The following is a 25507-nucleotide window of genomic DNA, read 5'->3' as shown; positions in this document are numbered from 1 at the left end:
ATACCTTATTATATACAATTGGATTCCATCTGGCTGAAGGTGGATAGCACGAGATAACTCTCTTACCGCCTTTTTCAATTTATGCAACTATTGAGCAATAAACAGAAACTTTGCTTAAGATAAATATTGATTGCTTCCCTTCTATTTCCCTCCCACCCTTCAGCACAGAAATTTTGCAAAAACATCTCCCAATACACATTTTTTTAAAAAATCATCAAAGCAAATAGGATACAGAAAAGTTATTAAGAAGTTTGTGATGCAAAGTCTTTGGTTTTTCTAAAACCATCTATCTTTAATTTTGAAGAATGATTACACATACCCACACACACATATATATAATTTTACATAAAATGTGATTATATCATACTTTCCAGTTTGTTTTCCCTTCCCACTTAGCTTTTTGGCCTCTCTCCTTCAACTAGAACACCTTTCCTACTAAACTAGAAAGGAAGGTAAAATAAAAACTAAGGTAAATTCCACTTCAAAATAACGGAGTCAATGGGCACCTGGAGACTCAGTCAGTTAAGTGACCAACTCTTGATTTCAGGTCAGGTTATGATCTCAGGATCACAAAATCGAGCCCCACATCAGGCTCCGTACTCAGCACAAAGAGTCTGCTTGAGATCCTCTCTCCCTCTTCCTCTGTTTCTCCCCACCTGCTTGCACACACACACACTCTTTCCCTCTAAATAAATAAATAAAATCTTTTAAAAAGATAAGAGAGGAAAAATAAGCTTGCACTTAATAAGTAAATGAATGAACAAAACAAAATACAAGGATAATGGAAATTATATGTTTAAAATTAATATATAATGAAAAGTAAACATTGATTCTTTCCTTAATACAGGTTTCAGGAGCATGATCTGGATTTGTACAAACATGGGAACAAAAACCTGCTGTCACTGGGAATATCATAAAAGGAGGACTATAGAGACCCAAGCAAAATGATCCTAGGACATCAGCAACTCTCTTACAACAATGACATAGTGATACAAAGAGGAGAATGCACAGAACTAATTTGTGAGCAGAAGTAGGCAGTATCTGTTGAAATGCTACAAGCTGTTTGGAGGAAATAGTGGGTGGATTCAAAAGAAGGAACTCAAAAGTAGGGGGGTTGAGATGTGTTTAAATAAATTTGAGAATTTCCATGGAAATTCACTGCTTCTCAAGCTGACCCTGCTCAGTTTGGTATAATTGATAAGCCATCTTAGTCTTCTTATATCTGCATTGTTCCACTTGTTCCAATATCTATGCATTGAGGAAAGTCTATTTGGGAAAGATGGAGGCTCACTGTTTGAACTTTATAAGCTGTCCTGAGGTGGGACTTCTCCAGGCAATCTTAGATTAGATTCACTCTGGAGGCTGAACTCACATAGGTATATGCATTCTTCTATATATAAACACAGGGTTTGATTTGCCATTGTTTTCTTTACATGGGATCATACCATACACACTTGACATCTTTTCTGATTCTTGCTTTTCTTATTCAACAGTATCTCATGGAAACCCCACTAAGTCAACTGGTATAGTTATAATCACTCTTTTATTGACTACATAATATTCTATGGTGTGACTACAACATAATTTATTCAACCATTACTGCATAGAGACTTTTTCCTCTGCAGAATAATGAGACTTTGAGCATATGTCCTTATACCCTGATATCATGCTGGTGCTTTGGTTTGTTAAGTGTGCCCAGAGGAAGTTCCAACTTCGCCCAAAGCCCTTAGCTCCATCAACATGGAGTTAAGCAAAAGGACCACTCATCATAAGTATGTCCTCAACAATAGTTCAGAGCAAACTTTCTCTGGGGACAATACTAAGTCTGCCCTGGGTCTTCCACTTCCATAATCAGGGAGGGAAAGACTTTGAGTGGGACTCTAGTCACAGTGGGTCCTCAGATGTGGGTAATGGAGAACAGACCCTCTAGCCAACCCTCCATGGACAAACAGTCTGAGTAAGAAATAAACTTTTGTCATTTTATTATAGTGATTTTTAAGTGTTTTGGAGTTTGTGTGTGTGTGTGTGTGTGTGTCTACGTGTTTAACCACAGTACAAACTAGACTATCTAACTGCAACCATTGTGATCAGAGGACTTGTAGAGGACAAAGTCCTCTACAAGAAAGGTAATAAGGAACCAACTACTGTGGCTATTGTAGGCCTTTAGCTTTTTCAGGATTTAGCTTTTATTCTGAGTGCAAGGGAAGCTATTAAAGCGTTGTGGGCAAAGTGGAATAATCTGACTTATGTTTTTAACAGGATCATTATGGCTGCTGTATTGAAAATCCATCAAAAAGTAGTAAAGAACAGAAGCAAGAAGACCAAGAGGTCCCTGCAGTAACCCTGGTGAGGAATGAGTGTCGTGGACAGGATGATTAGAGGTGGAGTGGTAGATGGGGATATCTATCTTGAAAGGTAGAAACAACAATTAGTAGCATTTATCTCTGGAAAAGTTAGATTTGGTTGGAATCAGGGAGGACTTTTGCTATTTATTACATTGTTTGATGTCATAACACCAAAGATGAATTACATTTTTTAAATTTAAATGACTTGTAAATTTTTTAAAAATTTAAAGGTAAGTATGAATAAGATCTCATTATATGCACAGGTCCCATTCTACAAACCCACCCACTCACTAATACACATACACACACACACACACACACACACTCTCTCTCAAAACTAATAGACTCAAAATGTTCATAGTAGTTGTCTCTAGAGAATAAAATTATGGTTTTAAACTTATTTGCATACATATATTACATGAAATAAATATATATTAATTTTGTAATAAGGAAAAAAGTTATTATTTTTAAGTGAAAGACAAAAATTCATGTCTCATACTTTATACATAGGTAATTATAGTTTACTACATCTCCTTAATATTTATTGCTTGAAAATGCACTATTCTCTATAACTAACTGAAAACAAATATATTAATATACTAAAATTATATTGAACAGGTAGATATCCAGAGAATTAAATCTTTTTTAAAAAAAAATCAAAATTTTCAAAACCTAAAATACCTTCTGATAGGTTTCTGCTCGACAAATATAGCTTTGAATATATAAAGGATCAAGTCTAATAGCCTCAGAAAAATGCCAAGTGGCTTCAAAGTAGTTATCCAAGTATAGTAGATGTATGAGGCCAATATTTATGTAAGCCAGAATAACAGTTCTAAAAAAAAATGAGAAAGCAAAATCTTGTTAGACATTTTAATTATTCTGAATGTTTTTCAATTTTGAATGAACCTAGTAAAATACATACATCAATATATATCAGGGTTTTTTAATGTTTTACTAAAGCAAAGTAAATCAATTAACTATTATTCTCTATTAAAAATTATAAACACCTTTATAAAATCCTTAGTAGAGAATCAACATTTATAGAGTTTATGCTAAGAAAAGAATTCCTGAAGTCCCCAGGCAATACTTCACTCTTCCTCAACTTAATCTTGATTATCTTGAATTGCAAGCTCAGTTCCTCTCAATTTAAATTTTCACCTCAGGCTATGTTGTAGTTGCCCTGAGTAACAGAAAAACAGTAATTTTCTTAAAGTCTGGGATTAAAAACCCTCTCCATGTAGGTATTAACCCAGCTTCTTTTCTATATCAAATAAATGCATTTTTGTCTTAGAGTCAAAAAATTTTCAATATAGAAATGTTTTAGAAATTACTTTGTGTGATGCCTCTATTTCAAAGTGAGAACTACGTATCCTATAGCCCAGCTTCCTTAGAAGCCTGGACCCTTTGCCTAAAAAACATCAAATTTCGTACTGCCCATTTTTTGGCTTTTTTGCAATTGAAACCCCCTACCCTTCCTGGCTCAAAAATATCCAAAAGAAAACTGCTGTGGCCATTATGGAGCCATTTTCCATGACTTCTCTGAGTCTACCTTAAAGTTTACCTTCAATAAGCTAGGTAAACAGTCTACTGGTTGGCATGGGATTGGCATGGTTTGTTACTTTTTTTTATACCTTTCATTTTAATGAATGTTTCATTGAAAAGAAAGGAAATTAATTCATTCTGTGTTTCACAGCTGATGTTTCTGACCAGTGTGTGCAACTTTCAGTCTTTGTTTCTTCCTGAACCTACATTCTAATGGAATTTTTTTCTTTTGCTTTACTATGCAAAATGAAGTCAGATGTTCTAAATAGAGTTTCCTCCTATTGAGTCATATATTGTGCATAGCAATATCAAGCAGAATATTTTCTCCATTATTTTAAAAAGTTGGTGACAGTTTTTCATGAAGTTAACCTCAAAAAGCTCTAACTTGGGTTTCCCCATGCTGCTGTCACTAACTTTATGTTACTATCTGTGGATTGGACTCCTCTCAGATGCATTCAATTTCTAAAATTTGCAAAAGTATCTGAGGCAAATCGATGTTGGGAACAGGTCTTATTTTAGAAGTAAGTATTCTAATTCTAAGATTGCTTTACAATTGTCTCATTTTACAAGGTTATTAATGATGAGAGGAAAAGGTTTTGTCTTTCATTTTGTTTTTTTTCTTTATACAAAAGTGAAATCAATAAGAATAAAAGAAAAACATACCTTTCTAGAGAAATAACAGTTTCAAAGTCACAGATTGCCAGCAACCAAAGTTTTAGATCCGTATAGAGTATGCCCCGATGTAGAAAACAACTAAGATTCTCATAGCCATCATTTATGAGAGCTTAAAAATAAAAATATATATCTTATTCAGGTTCTGAACAAACATATCTGAGTTATATTTTTGTTTTTACCTTCATATTGCTTATTCTTACATTTTGACATTTTATAAAACATGTCTGTGATAAGTGTATTTATTTGGTGATTTAGAAATAGCATTCATATAAAAAATGTATGTGTTTATAAGTAACAGTGTGGCTATCAAGGTTCATAAACTCATTAAAACTGAAAGAAATCCTGGTGGTAATCTTGGATAGCCCACTCACTTCAGATTGAAGTGATGAAGAAGATGAACAGATTATGGTGCAAAGGCACTAGGTACATTGAACATGGTCATGATGCAAGTCAATGTCAAAGATGGAATCTAAACTCTGATTCACTTCAGTGGATTGCAGTCAGAAGGGCACCCTTGCCCTTGATGCCATTAATTATCAGGAGGGCATTGCTATTGATGCATTAATTATCAGGAGGGCATACCAAACAACTGGTACAACTCCAGACTGGGGCAGATGGCAGAGATCAGGATAATACTCAGCAACCAGGAAGGACAGCTCAAAGAGGCTACTCCATGGTACGCAGAACTTGCAATTCAAGCAAGCAACCTGACTATGCATGTCCCAAATAATAAGAGTGTGGGGCAAAAAGAATCTTTTCGCAGGTGTGTATCTCTCATCAGTTATTGGTCTAGAAGTCATCACATGTCTCTTCACTTACTAATCTTCCCTTCACTTTTAAAAGCATGCTAGTGAATTAGATGGGTTTTTCACTACATTTCTTCCATGCCTTCTAAGCCCCTCAGGCCCATTCTGGCCTAAGAAAGGAAAGTTTTCCCAAAAATGTGCATAGCACTTTCAGTCTCAGAACAAATATTCATGGTACTAAATTTTGGGAAGTATATCTAGTGCAAGCAATGATCATACAGTATATCTAGTGCAAGCAATACAGATTAAATAATCACATGAAGGCAGTCTGACTACTCGATTCACAGTATGACTGGCTAGCCAAGAGCAAGTCAGCTTCAGCTTTAGTGGTTGCTTTAGGAAAATTAAAAAAACTCTTCCCAAGGAAAAAAATATTAGAATTATTTCACTTCCCTGTGCCTCCATTTCTTCATCAGGGATGAAAATAATACCTATCTCATAGCATTATTCTACATATTAATTGAGACATTCCATGTGCAGTATTTAGAATAGTGTTTGGCAAGTAGTAAAATGCCCAATAAATGTTAGATATTATTATTACTTGGAAAAATATCTTAAGGATCCTTTTTTTTTTTTTTTGGTATTTGTATTTTGTTTATTCTTTCTTTTTTATCTTATTTTATTTTATTTATTTTATTTTATTTTAATATTTTATTTATTTATTCAAAAGAGACACAGAGAGAGGCAGAAACACAGGCAGAGGGAGAAGCAGGCTCCATGCAGGGAGCTTGACGTGGGACTCCATCCTGGATCTCCAGGATCACGCCCTGGGCCGAAGGCGGCGCTAGACCGCTGAGCCACCTGGGCTGCCCTATATCAGTGTTTTTTAAATAATAAATTTATTTTTTATTGGTGTTCAATTTGCCAACATACAGAATAACACCCAGTGCTCATCCCGTCAAGTGCCCCCCTCAGTGCCCGTCACCCATTCACATCCCCTCCCTGCCCTCCTCCCCTTCCACCACCCCTAGTTCATTTCCCAGAGTTAGGAGTCTTTATGTTCTGTCTCCCTTTCTGATATTTCCCACCCATTTCTTCTCCCTTCCCTTCTATTCCTTTTCACTATTATTTATATTCCCTAAATGAATGAGAACATATAATGTTTGTCTTAAGGATCCTTCTTGACTATGGAAGATAAAACTCTTTAGGCTAGCCTATAGAAAAGGATAAAGCCAAAATCAAGCTGGTCTGCTCTGAATAAATAAATAACAGGGATTTTGTATTATTGTGACAGCCTAGAAAAGAGAGAGTGAGGAGTGCACAACTTGGAGTAGAGGGAAGTATGGGAAAGGCTTTTTTTTTTTTTAAGATTTTATTTCTTTATTCATATAGACACAAAGAGAGAGAGAGAGAGAGGCAGAGACACAGACAGAGGGAGAAGCAGGCTCCATGCAGAGAGCCCAACGTGGGACTCAATCCAGGGTCTCCAGGATCACGCCCTGGGCTGCAGGCAGCGCTAAACCACTGTGCCACTGGGGTTGCCCAAGGCTTTAGAGATGACAAGGAGAAAGGAGTTTGGCCAGATGGCAGATGGACAGGGCTGACAGAAGAAATAAGGCTGTGCTTGACCTTCAAACTAGAATTGTCTCTGCTAAATTTATGCTTTGAACCCCAAGATGTTCATGAACAGTAACCACAAGAATTGTATGAATAAGCAAAAATGGAGAATCAGTCAGAGAGCAGAAATTATATGCAAAGATTACAAGAGAATTAAACAAAAATTTAACTTAGTCCTCCCTTCCAAAATCCTTGGAAATAGAAGGAAGAGCACCAGACTCCTCTCAGCACATAAAATAAACTTTGAGTTACTTTATTTGAATATTCATGGAAGGTGGGGAGCCTGCTTTTCATTCTTCTCCCTGCTCATTCTCTCTCTCTTGCTATCTCTGACCCTCTCTCTCAAATAAAACAATAAAATCTTAAAAAAAAAAAAAAAAAAAAAAAAACAGAATCTAGTTGTCTCTTAATCTCTAGATACTGCCTCATCTAGAGTTATGGGGTTCTAGCACTTTACACCCAGGGAAACACAGCCATGTTTGGAGGATTGGTCTCTGGCTAGAATTATCCATCACAATGGGCTAATTTTTTCAGCTGAGGACTGTTTACTGAGCACTTACTCTATGCCCAGAATTGTGCTGGGCATATTTATATGCCAAGAATACACTGATATAAGGTAAAGTGGAAAAGGCTACTTTTAACTATTGGCATCCTATCAGGAATCTCAAAGCGCATTTTAGTTTAAGGGTTAAAAGACTTTGAATTTGACTAGTCAATGGGCCAGACCTATGAAGTAGAATACAGCCCACTAGGAAAAATCATTGCCATTTTTGACAAGCTGGCTAGAAAGTAGACCTGGATTTCCAGAAATAACCTCAGACTCAACATATAGAAAGATATTTCTTTGTTATGATATTCTCTCATTGCCAAAGTTACACACACATATAAGAAACACATTCACATCCACTCAAAGGGCATACTAGGAACACTTCTGGCTAAACCATTGTAGCTTATAAATATATAGGAAAATATGTTACATAAATATATATTAATAAAAGTTATATATAATTACATAAAAATATACATAGTATACTAATAGTCTCATATTAGTATTACATTCTATGAAAGTGAACTGCTGAACTTCAGATCAAATTCCTATATATGTACAGTTAAGGGTGACATACCTGAAACACTATAATCCTGCAGTGCTCTAAAAGGGCTACTCTTTCTAAATAAGCAACCTCTATAATACAATGCTAACCAGTTATTAGGATCTAAATGAATTGCAACAGAAAAATCTTGAGTTGCTTGCTTATAAAATTGCCGTTTAAAATATGCTCTTCCTCTGTATGTCCTAGAAAAAGAAAAAATTCATTTTAATATGTATTGCAAAATACACATTTTCTCTTTTTTGGTAAACCTTTGCAACAAATTTTGTATTTGAATAACAATTTGTTATTATTTCCTCTTGCTTCCCAAAAAAGTTTAATGATGATGTTAATAACAAAAAAAAATAACTTTTTATAAATAAATCAATTATACTTTATTGTATTATTACATGTTTATTAATAACATGCTATATGCTAATTATGTGCTTAGTAACTTTATAATATTACTTGCACTTATCAGAGAGGTGTGTCAATATGAGATTTATTTATTTTTATTATTTATTGAGTACCCAAAAGGTCACACTTAATTTATATAACACTGTTCTCTAGAAAAACCAAAAAATCCATTTTGAAGGAAATGGGCCTCAGTGAGTGGAGCTGTTAGATTTTTCTCTGGCACTGAAGATACATCCCAAGAAATCCTTTACATTAATGAAATGTATTTCATCAATTGTGTGATTGGATTTTATTTCTATTAACTTCTGACTCCAATTTTGAAATTCTCCTTGACCTATACCAATTCCTGAAAATTCCATTTTCAAACAATTAATAATGTAAAGAAAATCAACTTTTAGAAATAAAATAGACAATTAAGGAAAAACAGGAGTAATAAGCTAGCAGGTTATAAATCCAGTTTAGGTGGGGAAGAAGAGGAGATAAAAGACATGTTCAAGAAAGTTATACTATGAAACCAATGATAATTTGGAGAAAAGAGTACAGCTAGTACGTTGGCAGAGTGGTAACAAAGGTCTTTCAAAAGCACCAAGCATCCAAAGAGGCACCCAGTGGCACAGTCTGTGAAGTGTCTGACTTAGCTCAGATTGTGATCACAGATCAAGCCTCTAGAGGCACCGTGCTCAGCTCAGCAGGGAGTCTGCTTGTCCCCCTCCACTTCTCCCTCTCCCTACTCATGCTCTCTCTCTCAAATAAATAAATAAATTTTTTTTTAAAAAAAGCACTAGACATCCTGAAACCTACAATATTTTATCCTACAGCAAAATGCTTTTTGCCCCATCATTTAAAAATGTATTATTTTCTAATGAATACAAGAATTTTATATTTATTTTTAATTATTTCGTTTGCTAAGAATAATCCTAAATATTTTCAGTATATACATGATTCTGAACTTAAAATTTGCAGAATAAACCTTTAGTAATATTTTTGTAAGATGCCATTAAATCATGTCAATTCTTCAAACACACTGATTTTTTAGTGTTTCCTTATTTTGATTCCCCTGCCTCTTACTTCAAATCTTCATCAGCTCATATCTGTGCTACTATTTTACTCCATTCCTAGCTCTAGAGTAATAAGATTTGATCATCAGATATTAAAGATCTCTTTTCTCAAAAACATTCAACAAACCCCTATTGGCAATGGAATAAGGCCAAATTCTTTAAGATGACATATAAGGTCTTCCATAAGATAGCACCATCTTACAATATCTTCAATTAATCTCGTTCTCCAACTACTTTGATGTTTGGTGCAAGAGTTCTAGCACCAAACAGTTAACCAAGCTGTGAGTACAAAGGAAAAAGTTCTTGAAGGAAATTAAAAGTGCTACTCCAGTGAATACATGAATGTTAAGAAAGTGAAATGCCTTATTGTTGTCATGGAGAAAGTCTGAGTGGTCTGGGCAGAAAACCAAACCAGCCACAACATTCCCTTAAGCTAAAACTAATCCAGAGCAAGGCCTTCACGGTCTTCAATTCTTTGAAGGCTGAGAGAGGCAGGAGACTGCAGAAGTAAATTTGAAGCTAGCAGAGGTCAGTTCATGTCATTTAAGGAAAGAAGCCATCTCTATAACATAAAAGTGCAAGGTGAAGCAGCAAGTGCTAGACATAAAAAGAATATCACCACATGATTCAACGTACAAAAAGTTTTTTTTAAAAACAGGCATAAGTAAACTAAGAGTATTTAGAAACATACTTATGTGATGAAACTATAAAGACCTATAAGGAAGTGATTAAAATCGAAGCCAGGACAGTGGTTAGGGTTACCCTCTTGGGGGAGGCAAAGGCACAAAGTGGTCTCTAAGGTGCTGGAAACGTTTCTTGACCTGGTAATAATTACATGGGTATTTATATTGTGGTACGTCATTAAGTTGTACATTTGTATGCTTTTCTAGATGCAGGTTTCATTTTACTATAAAAAATTTCAATATTGGGCAGCCCGGGTAGCTCAGTGGTTTAGCGCTGCCTTCGGCCCAGAACGTGATCATGGAGACACAGGATCAAGTCCCACGTGGAGCTCCCTGCATGGAGCCTGCTTCTCCTTCTGCCTGTGTCTCTGCCTCTCTCTCTCTGTGTCTCTCATGAATAAATAAATAAAATCTTTAAAAACATTTTTCAATATTGAACAAATTGTGAATGAAAAAATGAGCAGGTATGCCTATATACACATTTTAAATCTCTTCAAAACAAAACTTAGTTTAAAAGAAAAGCAACAAAATGAGAACTGTGTTAATGCACATCAAGTTTGGGAAAACAGTTTATTATCAAGGTTATAATAAGATATTACAGAAATCTATGTAGATAATTTTCTGCACCCAATGAATAAAAAGGATATGAAAAGAAATTTAAAGAAAAAATATAGGCCAATAATTTAAAATTGATACTGCAACTAAGCATTTAGGAAATACAAACAAAACAACTCTAAATTGTCATTTTATGCCTATTAAATTAAATTACCCACTACTGTTAGGATATAGGTAAAGATTTTCATTCACTGGTAGCACTGAAAATTGACTTCACTATTTCTAAGGAGCTATCTGATGTATTTCAAGCAATTTCTTTCCTGAGAATGTGTTATTAAAAAATAATAATTTCAAAAAACCACATCTAAAATAATTTTTACCTGGCTTGAGAATTTTGGGGATCTATATTTAATATAGCTGTAAAATCTTGTATGGCTAAAATCCAGTTTTCATTTTCATAGTAAAACATTCCACGTTTCAACAATGCATCTGTTCTTTTGGGATCATAAAAAATACACTACATGGGGTGTTAAAGGGAGGCACAAAAATAAATCACATAATGAAAAAAGAAAAGAAACATAAGTATATAATAATCTCATAGCAAATTAAATGGACTACAACTACATTTTTAACTTCAGATTACATAAAAGCAAACTACTTTAAGATGCCTAAACTTTCAAATTTGCATTTAAAGACAGTATCTTTAGGGACACCTGGGTGGCATAGTTAGTTAAGCGCCTGACTCTTGGCTTTGGCTCAGGTCATGATCTCAGGGTCTTGAGATCTGCCCCTAAGTGAGGCACACTCTCTCTCTCAAATAAATAAATAAATCTTTAAAGATTATGTATTCAGTGAGAGCATTTATCACCAAATTCTAAAAAGGGGAGGTTTTCTGAGGGAGGAAAAAAAAAAAAAAACCAGCACATATAAGAAGCCAAGGCTTTTAGCCAGTGAAATTTTTACTGATAAAACTTTGGGACACCTGGGTGGCTCAGTCAGATAAGCATTTGACTCTTAATTTTGGCCTAGGTCATGATATCATGGTCATGAGACCAAGCTGAGTTGGACTCTGCACTCAGTACAGAGTCTGCTTAACATTCTCTGTTTCGTCCGTTGCCCCTCCTCCTGCTCTCTTGCACTTTCTTTAAATAAATAAATAAATAAATAAATAAATAAATAAATAAATAAATAAATAAAATCTTTAAAAAAACAAGATATGATAGATCACAGCATTTATCTTAATTAAAGATGATACATATCAAACCACATCAAGGCTGACTCAATCAAATCAAGTATGTATTAATTTAGTCTCTAAAATGGTGAAAAGAAATGAATTAGTATTAGTTTATTCATTTCACATTGACATACAAGGCAAGGGCAAACAGACTAAATCATTGTATACTCCGTTGTAAACTCCTTGCCTCTTGATTGGGGGTGGAGGGGGAAGCAATGCACAAAGACTACTGAGTATTTTTAAAACATGAGAAAAAAAAAACCTACAGATTTTGATGCTTGTTTGACCTCAAGTAGCTGCATTAATCAATGCATGAAGGAAATTAACAGGAATAGGTAACCTAATAATTTCAGTATTTTCAAAAGAGATTTTTGGTCACTTCTACTTCAGAAATAAATTAACAATATTATCTTGAAGCAAAAAAAATGTCAAGTATGTGGCTAACCATCATGGATAAAGAAGGAGGGCAGCTGGGAACATGGAAAGCTAAATTATTTGAATAACTTTTAAATTCTCAATTATACTGCAAACTAGAATTTAGTGTGAGGTCAGGAGATGATGATTACAATTCTGCTGCAATCAGGAGATATTTTGCCTGACTCTAGCCTCAAAGTACTTCAGCTAAAAGTTCCTTCTTTAAGGTAATTCCCTGATATTCCCCAATATAAATATATAATTAAATAAATATCTATTTACCCCCATCATCTTTATTTCCTTCCTAGCAATCATCAAAAATTATAATAATGTATGTATGTATTTCTTTAATATCTGTCCTTTAAACTATAGGTTCCATGTAAGCAAGAAATATTGTCTGTTTTATTCACCAACATTTGTCCACTACATTGTACGGTGCCTTAGTCAATAAATATTTGTGGTGAATGAATGAATGAACCAATGAGCACAGTTTCTTTAAGAGCGGATAGATCTGATGCAGAAGAGAATCCGCCATGTCTTAAGAGTAAAAAGTGGCAAATAATTTTCTCTTTTGTTTGAAGGGAAGAAGCTATTTTCAAAAATTTCTTTAACCACTCTTTCATGCTTCAAGAGAGAGAGCTGGAAAATTCATGCTGCACCCCTCCCGAGTTGTCTCAATGCTCCCACGCCTAACTCTGACATAAATCCACTCATTAACTATAAGTTTAAAAAATCATTGACATAGTGTTACTATCAATTCCACTACTGAGTGCCCTAGGTCCTAACATAAAATAAATTTGTTTTGATTACATAACATATATGAAAGAATTTCAATGATTTGCTGGAATATCAGGCAGGATGAGAGTATCATGATCTAAAACAGATAACTGTCAGCATTATATGTCATACAGCTTACTTTAGAAAAGTCATCAATGGCCAGTACTTTGTTTGCTATTTCATACATCTCACCCCTTCTGAAATATATATCGGCCTCCATGGGCTTGCACTTAATTGCCTGGGTATAGTTCAGAATTGCTAAAGTAATGTCTTTTCTTCTTCTGAAAATTTCCGCCTTTGACAAATATGCCTCTAAAAAAAGTTAGAAAGGTAAAACTCAGGGTTACAGACCTTCTATTAACTATGAAAATTTTAATCCCTCTCCCTCTAAAAATGAAGTCTTAGAACAATGTTTCTCTATTATATTTTCTTAACCATTTAATTTAAAGGGTTTTTTTTTCTATTTCAACAATGCAGAACTTGTTCTTAAAGGCTGATAAATATTCACTTATGGTTAAAAGCATTTTCAATTTCAATTTTAAGTAACAAAAATTATCTTTTACCTTTTTGTATAGCTGAAGTGTTTCATACTCTTTTAATGTTTATAATAGAACAAAAATTTATGGAATTGGGCAGAAATAAGCATAGATCAAAAAATTTTATGAAGCTCAAGTTATATTCTAGGGGTATGTTGTGCATGACAGGGTTATAAAAATGAATGTGACATTTTCTCATTCTCAAAAAGTTCTGTTTTCTGGTTCCATTGAAGCTAGTTCGAGGATGGTACATAAAGACAAATGTATAGATTTCATGCAACTAGGAAGTCTTGGAACACTGCAATGTTTCAGAGATTTGTGGTCAAGGAAAGATTTATAAATCACTTCTATAATTAAATTTTTAAGTTCATATCCTTCTTATGGGATGAGCAGTAAGAAACACATTTATTGTAACTTACACAAGGGCATTAACATTTCAAGCCACGATGAGTATTTTGAAAACAGTATAGAATCATACAAGTTCAATATATACAATGTCAAGAGTAAATTTAACTTTTAAAAGCTACAACCATTTTTGAAGGCTTATATCTATTAATGTATATATCTTTAAAACACCACCAAATGACCAAAGCTTAGGTAAAGATATAAATAATATAATTGTCTGCACAACCTACCTGCATTATTTTTATTATATTTATTTATATAATTCAAATCATCCAAAGCTTCATTAATTTTGTCTTGGAAAAGGTAAATGAAATGCCGATGCCAATAGGCATTGAGAAACAATGGCTCCAATAGTATAGCCTAGAAAATATATGCATAAGTTCAATTAAAGTTGGTTGATTAAAGGAAGATATCCTGTCAAATAAATCTTGCAAACACTATTGATCCCAGTGGCTTTCTATGTGCATAATATAAAATGACTCTCCCAATGTGACAAAATGTAATGTTTTTAATATCAATTACTTGAAAATGTCAATAATTATAATTTCACAATCCCACATGTATACTACACATATTCATGGTTCAAAATTCTAATAGAAATTATTACACAAATTATTACATAGAGAGGATTATAAGTGTAAATTGTTAATATTGTTATTCTGATTAAATAACTTACTTCCTGTAGATCTTTCATGGCACTCTGTAACTTTCCCAGTTTCCTATAAAGAGCTCCACGCCTGCAATATGCAAAAGCAGGATATGTTTTCTTATCATTTATTTCTTTAGTCAAGATCTCCACTTCAGATTCATAATATTTAATAACTTCTGGAGAAAGACCAGACTTCAAAGAATCACACAATTCTATTTTTGGTGGTTCTTTCATTCTTTCAGACAAGCCTTCATGGATAGATATTTTAACAGCTTTCTTTTTTGTGGTTGTCTTCTGATGTTTATCCTTAGAGAACATATCAAGAGCCCATGTTCGAGGGTCACAATTTTCTGGAATTCCTCCCTTACTTCGGACAAATTCATCAAAATTTAAACACAAAGGTAGACTGGGACAATGAAGTTTACGTTCATATAATGGAACTTTGAGTAAATATTTCTTCTGTCCAGGAAGGATTCCATGAGATGTTGATCTAGTTATTAAGAGAGTGATTTTTAAATTATAGAAATATCATTATTTTTATAATCAATAAATCAACTCAGCCACAGATGAAATTACTATTTCTCTATTATTAAAATAAAATTACATGCTATTTTTATGCAAACCAAGTCCTCCTGTCCATTCATCAAAATTGTAACACCATATGAAGAATCTATACAGAAACTCTATAGAGTTTATAGAAAGCAGAAGATTGTTATCTAAAGATGTAGCCTTCCTAGAGTACTGAAATAAGGTGCCAATGCTCCTTTCAGGTTTAATTTACACCCTTGCCTCCAATCAGAGAAATTACAATGGGGAATTGTGGAGATAAACTGATGTGAGAAAGGAAGTACCATCCAAGACGTTGGAGAGCACATGAACTTGAGGAAATGGGAAGGAGAGATTTGACACATAGTATACTACCAAATTCACATCCCAGACTTCACCCTTCTTTAGTAGACTATGAAATTAGAGAATACGTATGCTTTCAAATGCTACATTTCTAGTTCTCTCCTCCTCAAATTCTTCCATTTTCTACAATTTTTAATAAGTAACATTTACTATATGGTGGGTATTTTACTAGCCACATGAGAGAGAATAAGCACATTCTATTGGAAAAAAATCAAAACTGCAACATTTCAATAAATAATTACTGAGTTTGTACTGTGAGAAAGACCTATTTCTAAACATTAAGAGAATTTTAAAAGTCAATATTCTTCTCTTTCCTCACTTTGTGACACTCTACACTCCTCTCTACACTCTAGTGCAAGCTGTCATATCTCTTCCACCTAGAGTACAATAACTTCATAATTCCAGACTTCTACTCTTGCCTTTTGTCTAATCTGTTCTCCACATGGAAGTCAGCATGTTTGTTTTTTAACAAATATAAATCAGATCATGTTACTCCCTCCAAGAGCTTCCTTAATACCTAGAATGCAAATCAAGATTTTCTTCATGGTCTACAAGACTACATGAGACCCCAGCATATGTCTCTGATAACACTATTCTCTCCCTTCTCAATTTTCTAGCCATATCATCTGAGAGCAAGCCTCAAGGCTATTCCACTTTTCAGCCATTCTGAGTGGCTGGCTCCTTCTCAATTCATATCTCCAATCAAATGTTACTTGAGAAAGGCATTCTATGCCAGATATGTTTTATTTCCACCTCCACATTCATCTCTACCCTTCTCTTCTTTGCCTTCCCCAAGGGACTAATCTATATTGACTACATCCATAAGATCCCTTGTTCTCTGTCTTCTAATTGGATATATCCAATTAGAAATCCCAAAGAGGAAAGGAGGAGAGTAAAGTCAAGGTGTTTATTCCTATGGCTCTCTCTGAAGAGTCACCTCAAACTGGCTATGATCCTTGACCAAAGATCAAGTGACCAAAGATTACTACTTTCCTTAAGGAAACCCTTTCTACACAATTCCTCTTGCAAGTTCTAGTAATCACTCCTACCTTTTGTCCTCTCAGACTTAAGGGTAGAAAAATGTCTATGTTATTTTTAGCCCCAGGATACTACATTATCATTTGTAGTTTCCCTGTCCTGACATGTTTATAAATTGTCCCTTTATTACACTTTCCTAGAACTATCCTAAATTGAACATACTAAGTGCTGTTTACTGCTGGTACCCTGACTGATAAAATAATTGGTACCAGAAGTTTCTTGGGAAATATACACACAGAAAGATCCTAGAATAAACTTCTTGCCAGAATAAAAGAGGATGCAAATAGTCAACAGTATGTGGTGTAATCGAAGCTCCTTGAATTATCTACGGCATTAGCAGGGGATGGTGTTCAGGTGGAAGGCAAGGCATTAGATCAAGTAGATACCACTTAGTCACTAGTACAACAGTAATGATTATAAAAATTGTGGAATCACTTTACTTTAGGCCAAAAGAGAAGAACAGTACCTATTAAATACCTAAATTCCCTAAACCTTGTATATCAAGATAATGAAGCTACTAGGAAAGGAGCAGAAAATTGAAATATAGGATGTGAGCATTTGAGCAAGAATGAATGTGACTGACGATTTTGAATTTCCAAATTCCACTCATCTTCTCTTGACAGAAGAGACTGGCTGAGGATCTGTCAAATTTCCCAGTCTGAGAGACTCAACCATCTCCTGTATAAATATCTTTCCATTACTACACTGAGACATTTCTTCATGCTATATCAAATCTGTTTTAATCACTCCCCAAAATCACTCAGCTGGGACCTCCCAAATCCTCTCATGGAGATACAACTAACACCCATCAGCCTCCTACACATCTCCCCCATATAGATGGCCTTGGGTTGGTGGCTGCTAGTCCTAGCCAGTGCAGCCTTGATATAGAATTTCCCAGCATACTCTGAGTGATCCTCAAACTTATTGTCAGTCATGTGGAAGACTTATTAAATACTAATTTCTGGTGTAGATTTCTAGCTACATTTGGTAGACAGAATTTTTTAAGATTCATTTATTTATTTTAGAGAGAAAGAGATAGAGGAGGGGAAAGGGCAGAGGAAGAGAATATATTTATTTTAGAGAGAAAGAGATAGAGGAGGGGAAAGGGCAGAGGAAGAGAATATCCAAGCATATTCCTGCTGAGTGCAGAGCCCAATGTGGGGCTTGATCTCACAACCCATGAGATCAGGACATGAGTGTGACACCTAACCAACTAAGCCACCCAGGTGCCCCAGATAGAATTTGAAGTCATAGGTATCTGTGGCAATAACTAAGTGACTGAAGGTCCCCAGAAAGTGAGATAGATGAGCAGCCTGCTAAGGTATTCTTTGACTTACATAGATGAAAAACTTTTAGGTCTTCTAAGCATAAGCCTAACCAGTTATAGTGGGTTTTTAAAACTCTTATGCAGCTCTTAGACGTCAGTCGGTTCATCTCTAAAAACTCTCACCTGACAGAAAGGCCCTACCATATCCCCCTGAGGAAGAATCTTGTAGTGGGGCCTTGCAATGTGACCTTGGTGTTTATAAGGAATTTTTCCCCAAAAGTTTCCAAAGGTCTAGGAAAAAAGAAAGACCTGAACCTTCTGGGAATCATTAAATACTTACCCTAAACTTATGCTGATCCACAGATTACTGTGGATGCCACTGAAGTCCACAACCAAATTAGGTAATTATGAAGGTCAAGTGATATAAAGAATCTTGGCCTGAAACCATCTAACAGAATCTAGTGAGACATGGACCCATCCTATGATAATTTCCCCAGTCCTAGAATATGCAGTAGGAATGAGTCAACTTAACTTCAAAAATTGTATACTGAAGAAGATATTAGTAGTAAGGGTCAAGTGTAAATCTCTGGAATTGCCCATTCCATCCTAAACCACTATCCACCATGATAGTATATTAAAAACAATACCAGACCATCAGGGAAATTACAAATTAACAAGGAAACTCTCTGCTTGTGGGCAAAATAAACTCTACCTCACTTGGGGGTGTAAGCAGCAGCAAGACAGGCCAAGAAAATCAGAACCAAGACTACAGATTCACTTTCAGGAGCTAGTCAAGTTTGGAAGTTTTGATAGTGGAAGCCAGGACCATCATCAGTTATTCTAGAAAGAGAAGGCAATGTATTCACAGGATTGGAAAGCCAATAGCAAAAGGGCTGGCCTGGATCTCAGATCAAGTATGTTACTCAATACTGGAAGACAGAACACTGGCAGAGATCCAAGAGGCTAACAATTCACGGAAGACCAGGTAAGAGAGAAGGCAATGAGTACAAGGGAGTCAAGGTGGGCTAGGAGCCATCAACAAACACAGCTTTCTGCTGCATTGTAGGCTGCTGAAGAAGATCTCTGCTAATCTCTCACTGGCTGGTCTACCAATATTGGGTTCAGAGACCAAAGCAGAGGAAACGTCCAGAGAAATGGTGAAGCAACAAAGTTACTGCAGACATATGGCATCCTGTCATGACCTGGATGAGAGGGCAGGCAACATGGGTAACCTATAGTAAAGGGACTGACTGAAAACACATGGTTCTAGGTTTTTAATCAGCTCAAATAGATCTTGCAGGAGTTACTTTCCACAGTCAAGCTTTGATTTCATACACAGTCTGCTTCTAACCTTTTAAGGAATCCAGCAAGAATAAGTATAATCAAACAAGCTTAAATTAAGGTCAGAAATAAAATGGTAAGAAAGATAATTCTGTGTTAACCACATTAAGATTAGTGAAAAAAGATCTCAAACTATAGGAATAGAATTATTTTTCAAAGTTGCTCCATAAACCTATTTTAAAATAACAGTTATTTCATAGTTACACTTTTGTGCTAAATTTATTTAGATTAAGATTTTTTAATAAGTTAGGAAAGCTGTACTAATATATTATCTTAGACAAATACCTCAATGGTTGGTTTAACTGCCTGCACCAAAAGGTGCATCCTATTACTGCAATATATACAAATTTCAAATTCAGTTGTTAAAAGGCAAATAAATCTCTTTAAGTGGTGAAACTTTATAATCAAAGTGATAAAGAATCAGTAAGTAGTAAAATATACCAAAATAGTGTTTCCTCTGCTTATATCCTTTATAGAGACAGAAGTCACTTAGGTCTCTATAAAGGAAGTATCAGAAAGGGAGACAGAACGTAAAGACTGCTAACTCTGGGAAGCGAACTAGGGGTGGTAGAAGGGGAGGAGGGCGGGGGGTGGGAGTGAATGGGTGACGGGCACTGGGGATTATTCTGTATGTTAGTAAATTGAACACCAATAAAAAATAAATTTAAAAAAAAAAAAAAAGAAGTCACTTAGGTCAAGGCCAAAATGGTACAATGTTTTATCCTCCCTAGGATAGTAAAGATTCATATGTTTCAAAATCAGCAAATGTATCAAAAATATGTATGCAAATTTCTGGTTCTTTTCAAAAACATTTGTCAACTTAGAAAAACCTATCTGAAGTCTTCTAAAGATGAGCTAACAAAAACAATTCCACATATTTGTTGCAGGGAAAATTCAAGCATAAGTAGCATTCAGGACTTGAATGGCATACTCCCCTAGAGTAGGTCTCTGCTCCACTCTGTCACCCATGCTTACAGAGGTTGTTCCCAAGTTTTTTCAGGAACAATAAATCACCACACCAAAACATCATTAATTTAACCCTTTTTCAGCACTAGCAAGTCTTCATAATAATGAAGTTAAACAAAACATTTATGACTCTCTTATCAACAGGAAAGTCTTCACTTTTCAAAAGGACATAAATTTAATGAATTCTTGTCATCTGGGGATATCTAAAGAGAAATAAAGTCCAGAGCGTATTGCAAAATATTTTGTACAACCCCTCAGTTTTAAGAAAGTTAGACCTTGAACACTTAAATATGAACATACCTGGAACTTCAGTTGTTGTCATCTTAGGTCCTTGCACATTTTTTTCAAAGATTTATTTATTTACTTTAGAGAGAGAGAGAGAGAGAGAGAGATCATACAAACAGGGGGAGGGGCAAAGGGTGAGAGAGAATCTTAAGCAGACTCCCCGCTGAGCAGTGATCAATCTCACAACACTGAGACCATAACCTGAGCAGAAATCAAGAGTTGGATGCTCAACCAACTGAGCCACCCAGGCACCCCATCTCCTTGCACATTTTCAAACATGCTAGATACTATTACTTCCAGGTAAGGAAAAAATTAATTATTTCTATGTGTTGATCCCTGAATAAGGACTCACACAACATACAAAAACAGTTTGTCTATCTAGATTACTCAATTCATTAGTTCAAATTTAAAAACAGTTAAATCTCAGCAATCTATTTCAACTTCTGCACGGGCAATATTTATTTAGAGCAGGGGTTGTTTTTTGATCTTAAATAACTTCAGAAAAATAACTAAGTAGATTTTATTTCTTTCATTGAAAGATTTCATTTAGCTATCAAATTGACTTAGTTGATGGGATGAGCACTGGGTGTATACTATCTGTTGGCAAATCGAACTTCAATAAACAATAACAACAAAAAATTGACTTAGTTTTAATGTTCTTAAGTCAGCCCCAACTTTAAAATATAGTTTAAACCAGCCATATATTTATATTATTGAATGTAAAAGTAAGGGATTCTCCTATATTTAAAAGTAAAGGATTCTCCTTTAGCTAAGAAGTTATCATATTTTCAATGCTGAATAAAATAATAAGTATCTATATAGATAAAATATCTATATAGATATAGATATCTATAACTTCAATTAGTGAAATTATAAGATTAAGACCAAAACCACAATACATTTTTTAAACTATAACAATTATTGATTAAACAAGACCTTTTAAGAACTTTCGGAGGCTTGGATAATTCATCATACAAAGCTGTAAGTTTATTGAACTTCAATCTTTTCTTCCATCTCATCTTCTTTTTCTTGGGATAAACAATATAAGTAATGCCAGCTTTTTTAGATGCTTCAATGAGAGAGAGTGACAGATCTCTCACAATGCCTCTGTCCTGAATGTCATCTAAGATGCTATCTATATTTTCTTTCTCAGAGGGTTCCTCAGTTTCATTTTTCTGAGTCATCCAATGCTCTAAGTGCTTTGTTTTCTGAAATATCATGTCTTTTATAGTGCTTTGCTTGTCATCCTTAATCTCTATTGGAGTTGTGACCTCTTCTTTCTTCAATTCAACTGCAGATTTTACTCTCTTATTAGCAAGGAAACAAAGATAGAAAAACTTAAAATCAACTTAGTTGCTACATGTTTTAAGCTAATTCAGTTACAATTATTACTTTTATTATCAAAAAATATTAAGTCATATTCTTAATGTCTTTCAAAATCAGTTTATAAAGTTAATAGTAGGTTGGTTAAAGCACAAGTGCAATAATTTGGTGTATGACATTTTGTTAGCTACATAAAAATAATACTATAAAGTAGATATGCATTAACTGTGATTTTATATAGTCTTAATTTTAAAAGAATGCTCTTTACATATTCAAATAAAGTACATACTCTACTTTTACTTTTCATGAAAAAGAATTGATAGAGTGGGTAAAAAATATTAAAATGCCTTATCCTATCAAATCAATTTGTAAGTCTATTTTCAAAAGCAGTTTAACAACACTGAATTTCCATATGGTAGTATTCAAATATCCTCTACAATAATTTTGCATTCAATATTACAAGCTTAAGAACAGAATTCCAGCCTAATATTTTCTTTTATCTAATCATCAGAGAACCAACTTAACTTTTAATAATATCAATATTATAATATACTAATAATTGTAAAAAATTTGCAATAATTATGCATTAGTACTTGAAACTCTAACAACACTCATTACTAAAAAAAGAGATATTATTTCCAATCCTTTGATACAGCATTTCCAGCTTTTTTTTTTTTTTTAAAGAGAAAGATCATGTCAAATTTATTATCCTTAAGTTCACGTTGACAGAAAATATACATGGGAATGTTTCCACCTTTTGTTAAAAGAGCAAGCAGAAAGCATGGTTAGGAAGGATCAAGGGAAGTCTATCTTAACCCATGGACTAAGGCCTGGTTCTGCTGGTTAATAAGCAGGTGAATGACCAGCAAAAGGTTAATAAATATACGCCTGGCTGATAGGGAAGGGATTATGGTCCTTTTCTTCTTATCATTAAATGTTTCCAGGAATACACAGGCATGAAGACCTTCCCAAAGAGTAAAGGATGTCATCTCTGCTGGCTGAACCCAGCAGAGCTCCTGCTGGAAGAGCCTGTAGGCAGGCAGACCACTGTCAATAAATTAACTGCACTTAAGTTTGCTAATAAGTAATAATTTGTTATACAAATGTTTTTCTTTATAGCGAAGTTAGGCCCAAATTCCAAACATAACAATGTCACACAAACTAGTTATGTTCTTTAAGATACACGAAAGTACAATAGAGATATTGACCTTCCATAACTTACCATACTTCCTCCATCTCAAGAAACTATATGTAACTCACTAAATAATTAAAATATATAATAAGGTAACACATAGACTATAGAATATTATGGTATGCATAATATAGGTTTATATCAATAAATATAGATACATATACATAGTATGTGAGACATATAGATATAGATATATCATATGGTACTGGCATAAAAACAAACACATGGACTAATGGAACAGAACCAAGAATCCAGAAATGTCCCATGTATATATGGTCAACTAATATCTGACACCTTAGAAGCCTAGACAGGAGCAGGGTCTGGATACGATAACTGGTGGTCCAGTCATCACAGTGAGCTTATGACCTCAGTAAGCTCAGACTCCAAAGTCCACATCAGTCTCTGTGATGCTAGAGCAGAGATTATAGACCATGATTTTTGTTTTAGTTTTTTTATTTTTCATTAATTTTTATTTTTTATTATTTTTTATTTCTCTTATTTTACTTTGATTTTTGTCCTTTGGGCATTTTTCTTTTCTTCTCTTTTTCCTTCATTTTTCTTTTGTCATTTTCCTTTTTATTTTATTATTATTTTCTTCTTTCTGTAAAAAGCCATGGTTTATATAGCCACAGATCCAGCCGGCCAGCAAAATTCCACCAAGCACACACAGTCTATACAGGGGACACCATACACAAGACCATTCCTTCAAGTTTAGGAGAAGTAGCTCTTCCATCTAGTCCATAGAAACAAAGGCAGAAAGCCAAGCGAAATGAGGAGACAGAGGAATATGCTCCCAAAGAAAGAACAAGAAAAAACTTAAAAAAAATAACTAAATGAAACAGAGATAAGTAATATGTCTGACAAAAAATTTAAAGTAATGATTGTAAAGTACTCACTGGGCTGGACAAAAGAGTGGAAGAACTCAGTGAAATATCTGAAGAAAAAGATAGAAAATATAAAAAAAGAACCAATCAGAGTTGAAGAATATTATAATAGAAATAAAAAACACAGTAGAGGGAATCAACAGTAGATTAGAGGGGACAGAAGAATGATCTGTGTTCCAGATCATTGGTAATGGAAAGCACTCAAAGCTGAACACCAAAAAGAGAAAATAATTTGTTTAATGAGGATAGAAATGGCCAGAATTAGACATAAGAAAAGTATGAATTAAAAGATGTAAAATACAGCAACATATGCATAAAATGTGGAGGAGGGAGTAAATGTGGAGGAGGGAGTAAGGGAAAAGAAAGGGAAAAAGAAAAAGAAAGGTTTTTTTTTTTTCTTTAGAATGTTCTTGAACTTAAATGATCATCAAATTTGTATAAACTGTTATTTACCTTGGGTATTATATATGAGCCTAATGGTAGCTACAAACCCAAAACTTATGACAGATGCACAAAAATTAAAGAAGTAGAATGGCTATTATAAAAAAGACAAGAGATATCAAGTGTTGGCAAAGCTATAGGGAAAAGCGAATCCTTGTGCACTATTGATGGAAATGTAAATTGGCACAACCACTGTGGAAAAGAGTATGGAAATTTCTCAAAGAATTAAAAATAGAACTACTCTATGATCAATCTCACTTCTGGGTATATATCCAAAGGAAATGAAATCAGGATCTTGAAGAGATATCTTCACTCCGTTATTCCTTACAGCTTTAATCACAATAGCTAAAATATAGAAACAACCTAAGTGATCATCAATGGATGAATGGATAAAGAAAATGGATAAAAGGGATCCCTGGGTGGCGCAGCGGTTTGGCGCCTGCCTTTGGCCCAGGGCGCGATCCTGGAGACCCGGGATCGAATCCCACATCGGGCTCCCGGTGCATGGAGCCTGCTTCTCCCTCTGCCTGTGTCTCTGCCTCTCTCTCTCTCTCTCTGTAACTATCATAAATAAATAAATAAATAAAAAAGAAAAAAAAAAGAAAATGGATAAAAGAAAAAAATATATATATACACACACACACACACAATGGAATATTATTCAACCACTTAAAAAAAGGAAATTCCGCCACTTGCAATAACACGGATGGACCTTGAGGGCATTATGCGAAGTAAAATAAATAAATTAAGTCGGACAGTGAAAGACAAATATTGTATGATCTCACTTACATGTGGAATCTTAAAAACAAGAACATGTAGATATAGAAAATAGGTTGGTGGTTACCAGAGGCAAGGAATAGGTGATGGATGAAATGCGTAATAATGGCCAAAACGTACAAAATTCCACTATAAAATAAGTAAGTCCTGGTGATATAATACACCATAGTGACTATACTTAAAATACTGTACTGTGTATTTGAAAGTTGATAAGAAGGAGATGTTAAAGGTTCTCATTACAAGAAAAAATGTGTAACTGTGTGTGGTGATGGATGTTAACTAGACTTGTCGTGGTGTCCATTTGTGATACATACAAATATTTAATCATTATGTTGTACACTTG

General features: G+C 34.4%; 1 protein-coding gene across 8 annotated transcripts in view; it reads right to left on the bottom strand.

The window, feature by feature from the left end:
* The window catches only part of TTC6 (tetratricopeptide repeat domain 6), a 183685-nt gene that overhangs the window by 44798 nt on the left and 113380 nt on the right, over nucleotides 1–25507 (bottom strand). For 6 of the 8 annotated variants that reach the window (XM_077909088.1, XM_077909090.1, XM_077909091.1 and 3 more), the window contains 9 exons: nucleotides 21484–21854; nucleotides 14769–15231; nucleotides 14323–14452; nucleotides 13291–13463; nucleotides 11107–11243; nucleotides 8050–8219; nucleotides 4551–4671; nucleotides 3027–3177; nucleotides 5–87 (listed from right to left, as the gene is read on the bottom strand). In XM_077909088.1, the coding sequence (XP_077765214.1) occupies nucleotides 5–87; nucleotides 3027–3177; nucleotides 4551–4671; nucleotides 8050–8219; nucleotides 11107–11243; nucleotides 13291–13463; nucleotides 14323–14452; nucleotides 14769–15231; nucleotides 21484–21854 (1799 nt within the window). Of the gene's footprint in view, nucleotides 1–4; nucleotides 88–3026; nucleotides 3178–4550; nucleotides 4672–8049; nucleotides 8220–11106; nucleotides 11244–13290; nucleotides 13464–14322; nucleotides 14453–14768; nucleotides 15232–21483; nucleotides 21855–23958; nucleotides 23997–25507 lie in introns of those variants that run through there. The other 2 variants (XM_077909095.1, XM_077909096.1) reach the window with 2 other exon arrangements.

Source organism: Canis aureus, chromosome 9 (genome assembly GCF_053574225.1).
Source record: "Canis aureus isolate CA01 chromosome 9, VMU_Caureus_v.1.0, whole genome shotgun sequence".
In the NCBI taxonomy this organism is placed as follows: Eukaryota; Metazoa; Chordata; class Mammalia; order Carnivora; family Canidae; genus Canis; species Canis aureus.
The sequence above is the reverse complement of the archived record's forward strand: the minus strand, read 5'-3'. Positions and strand labels throughout refer to the sequence as shown.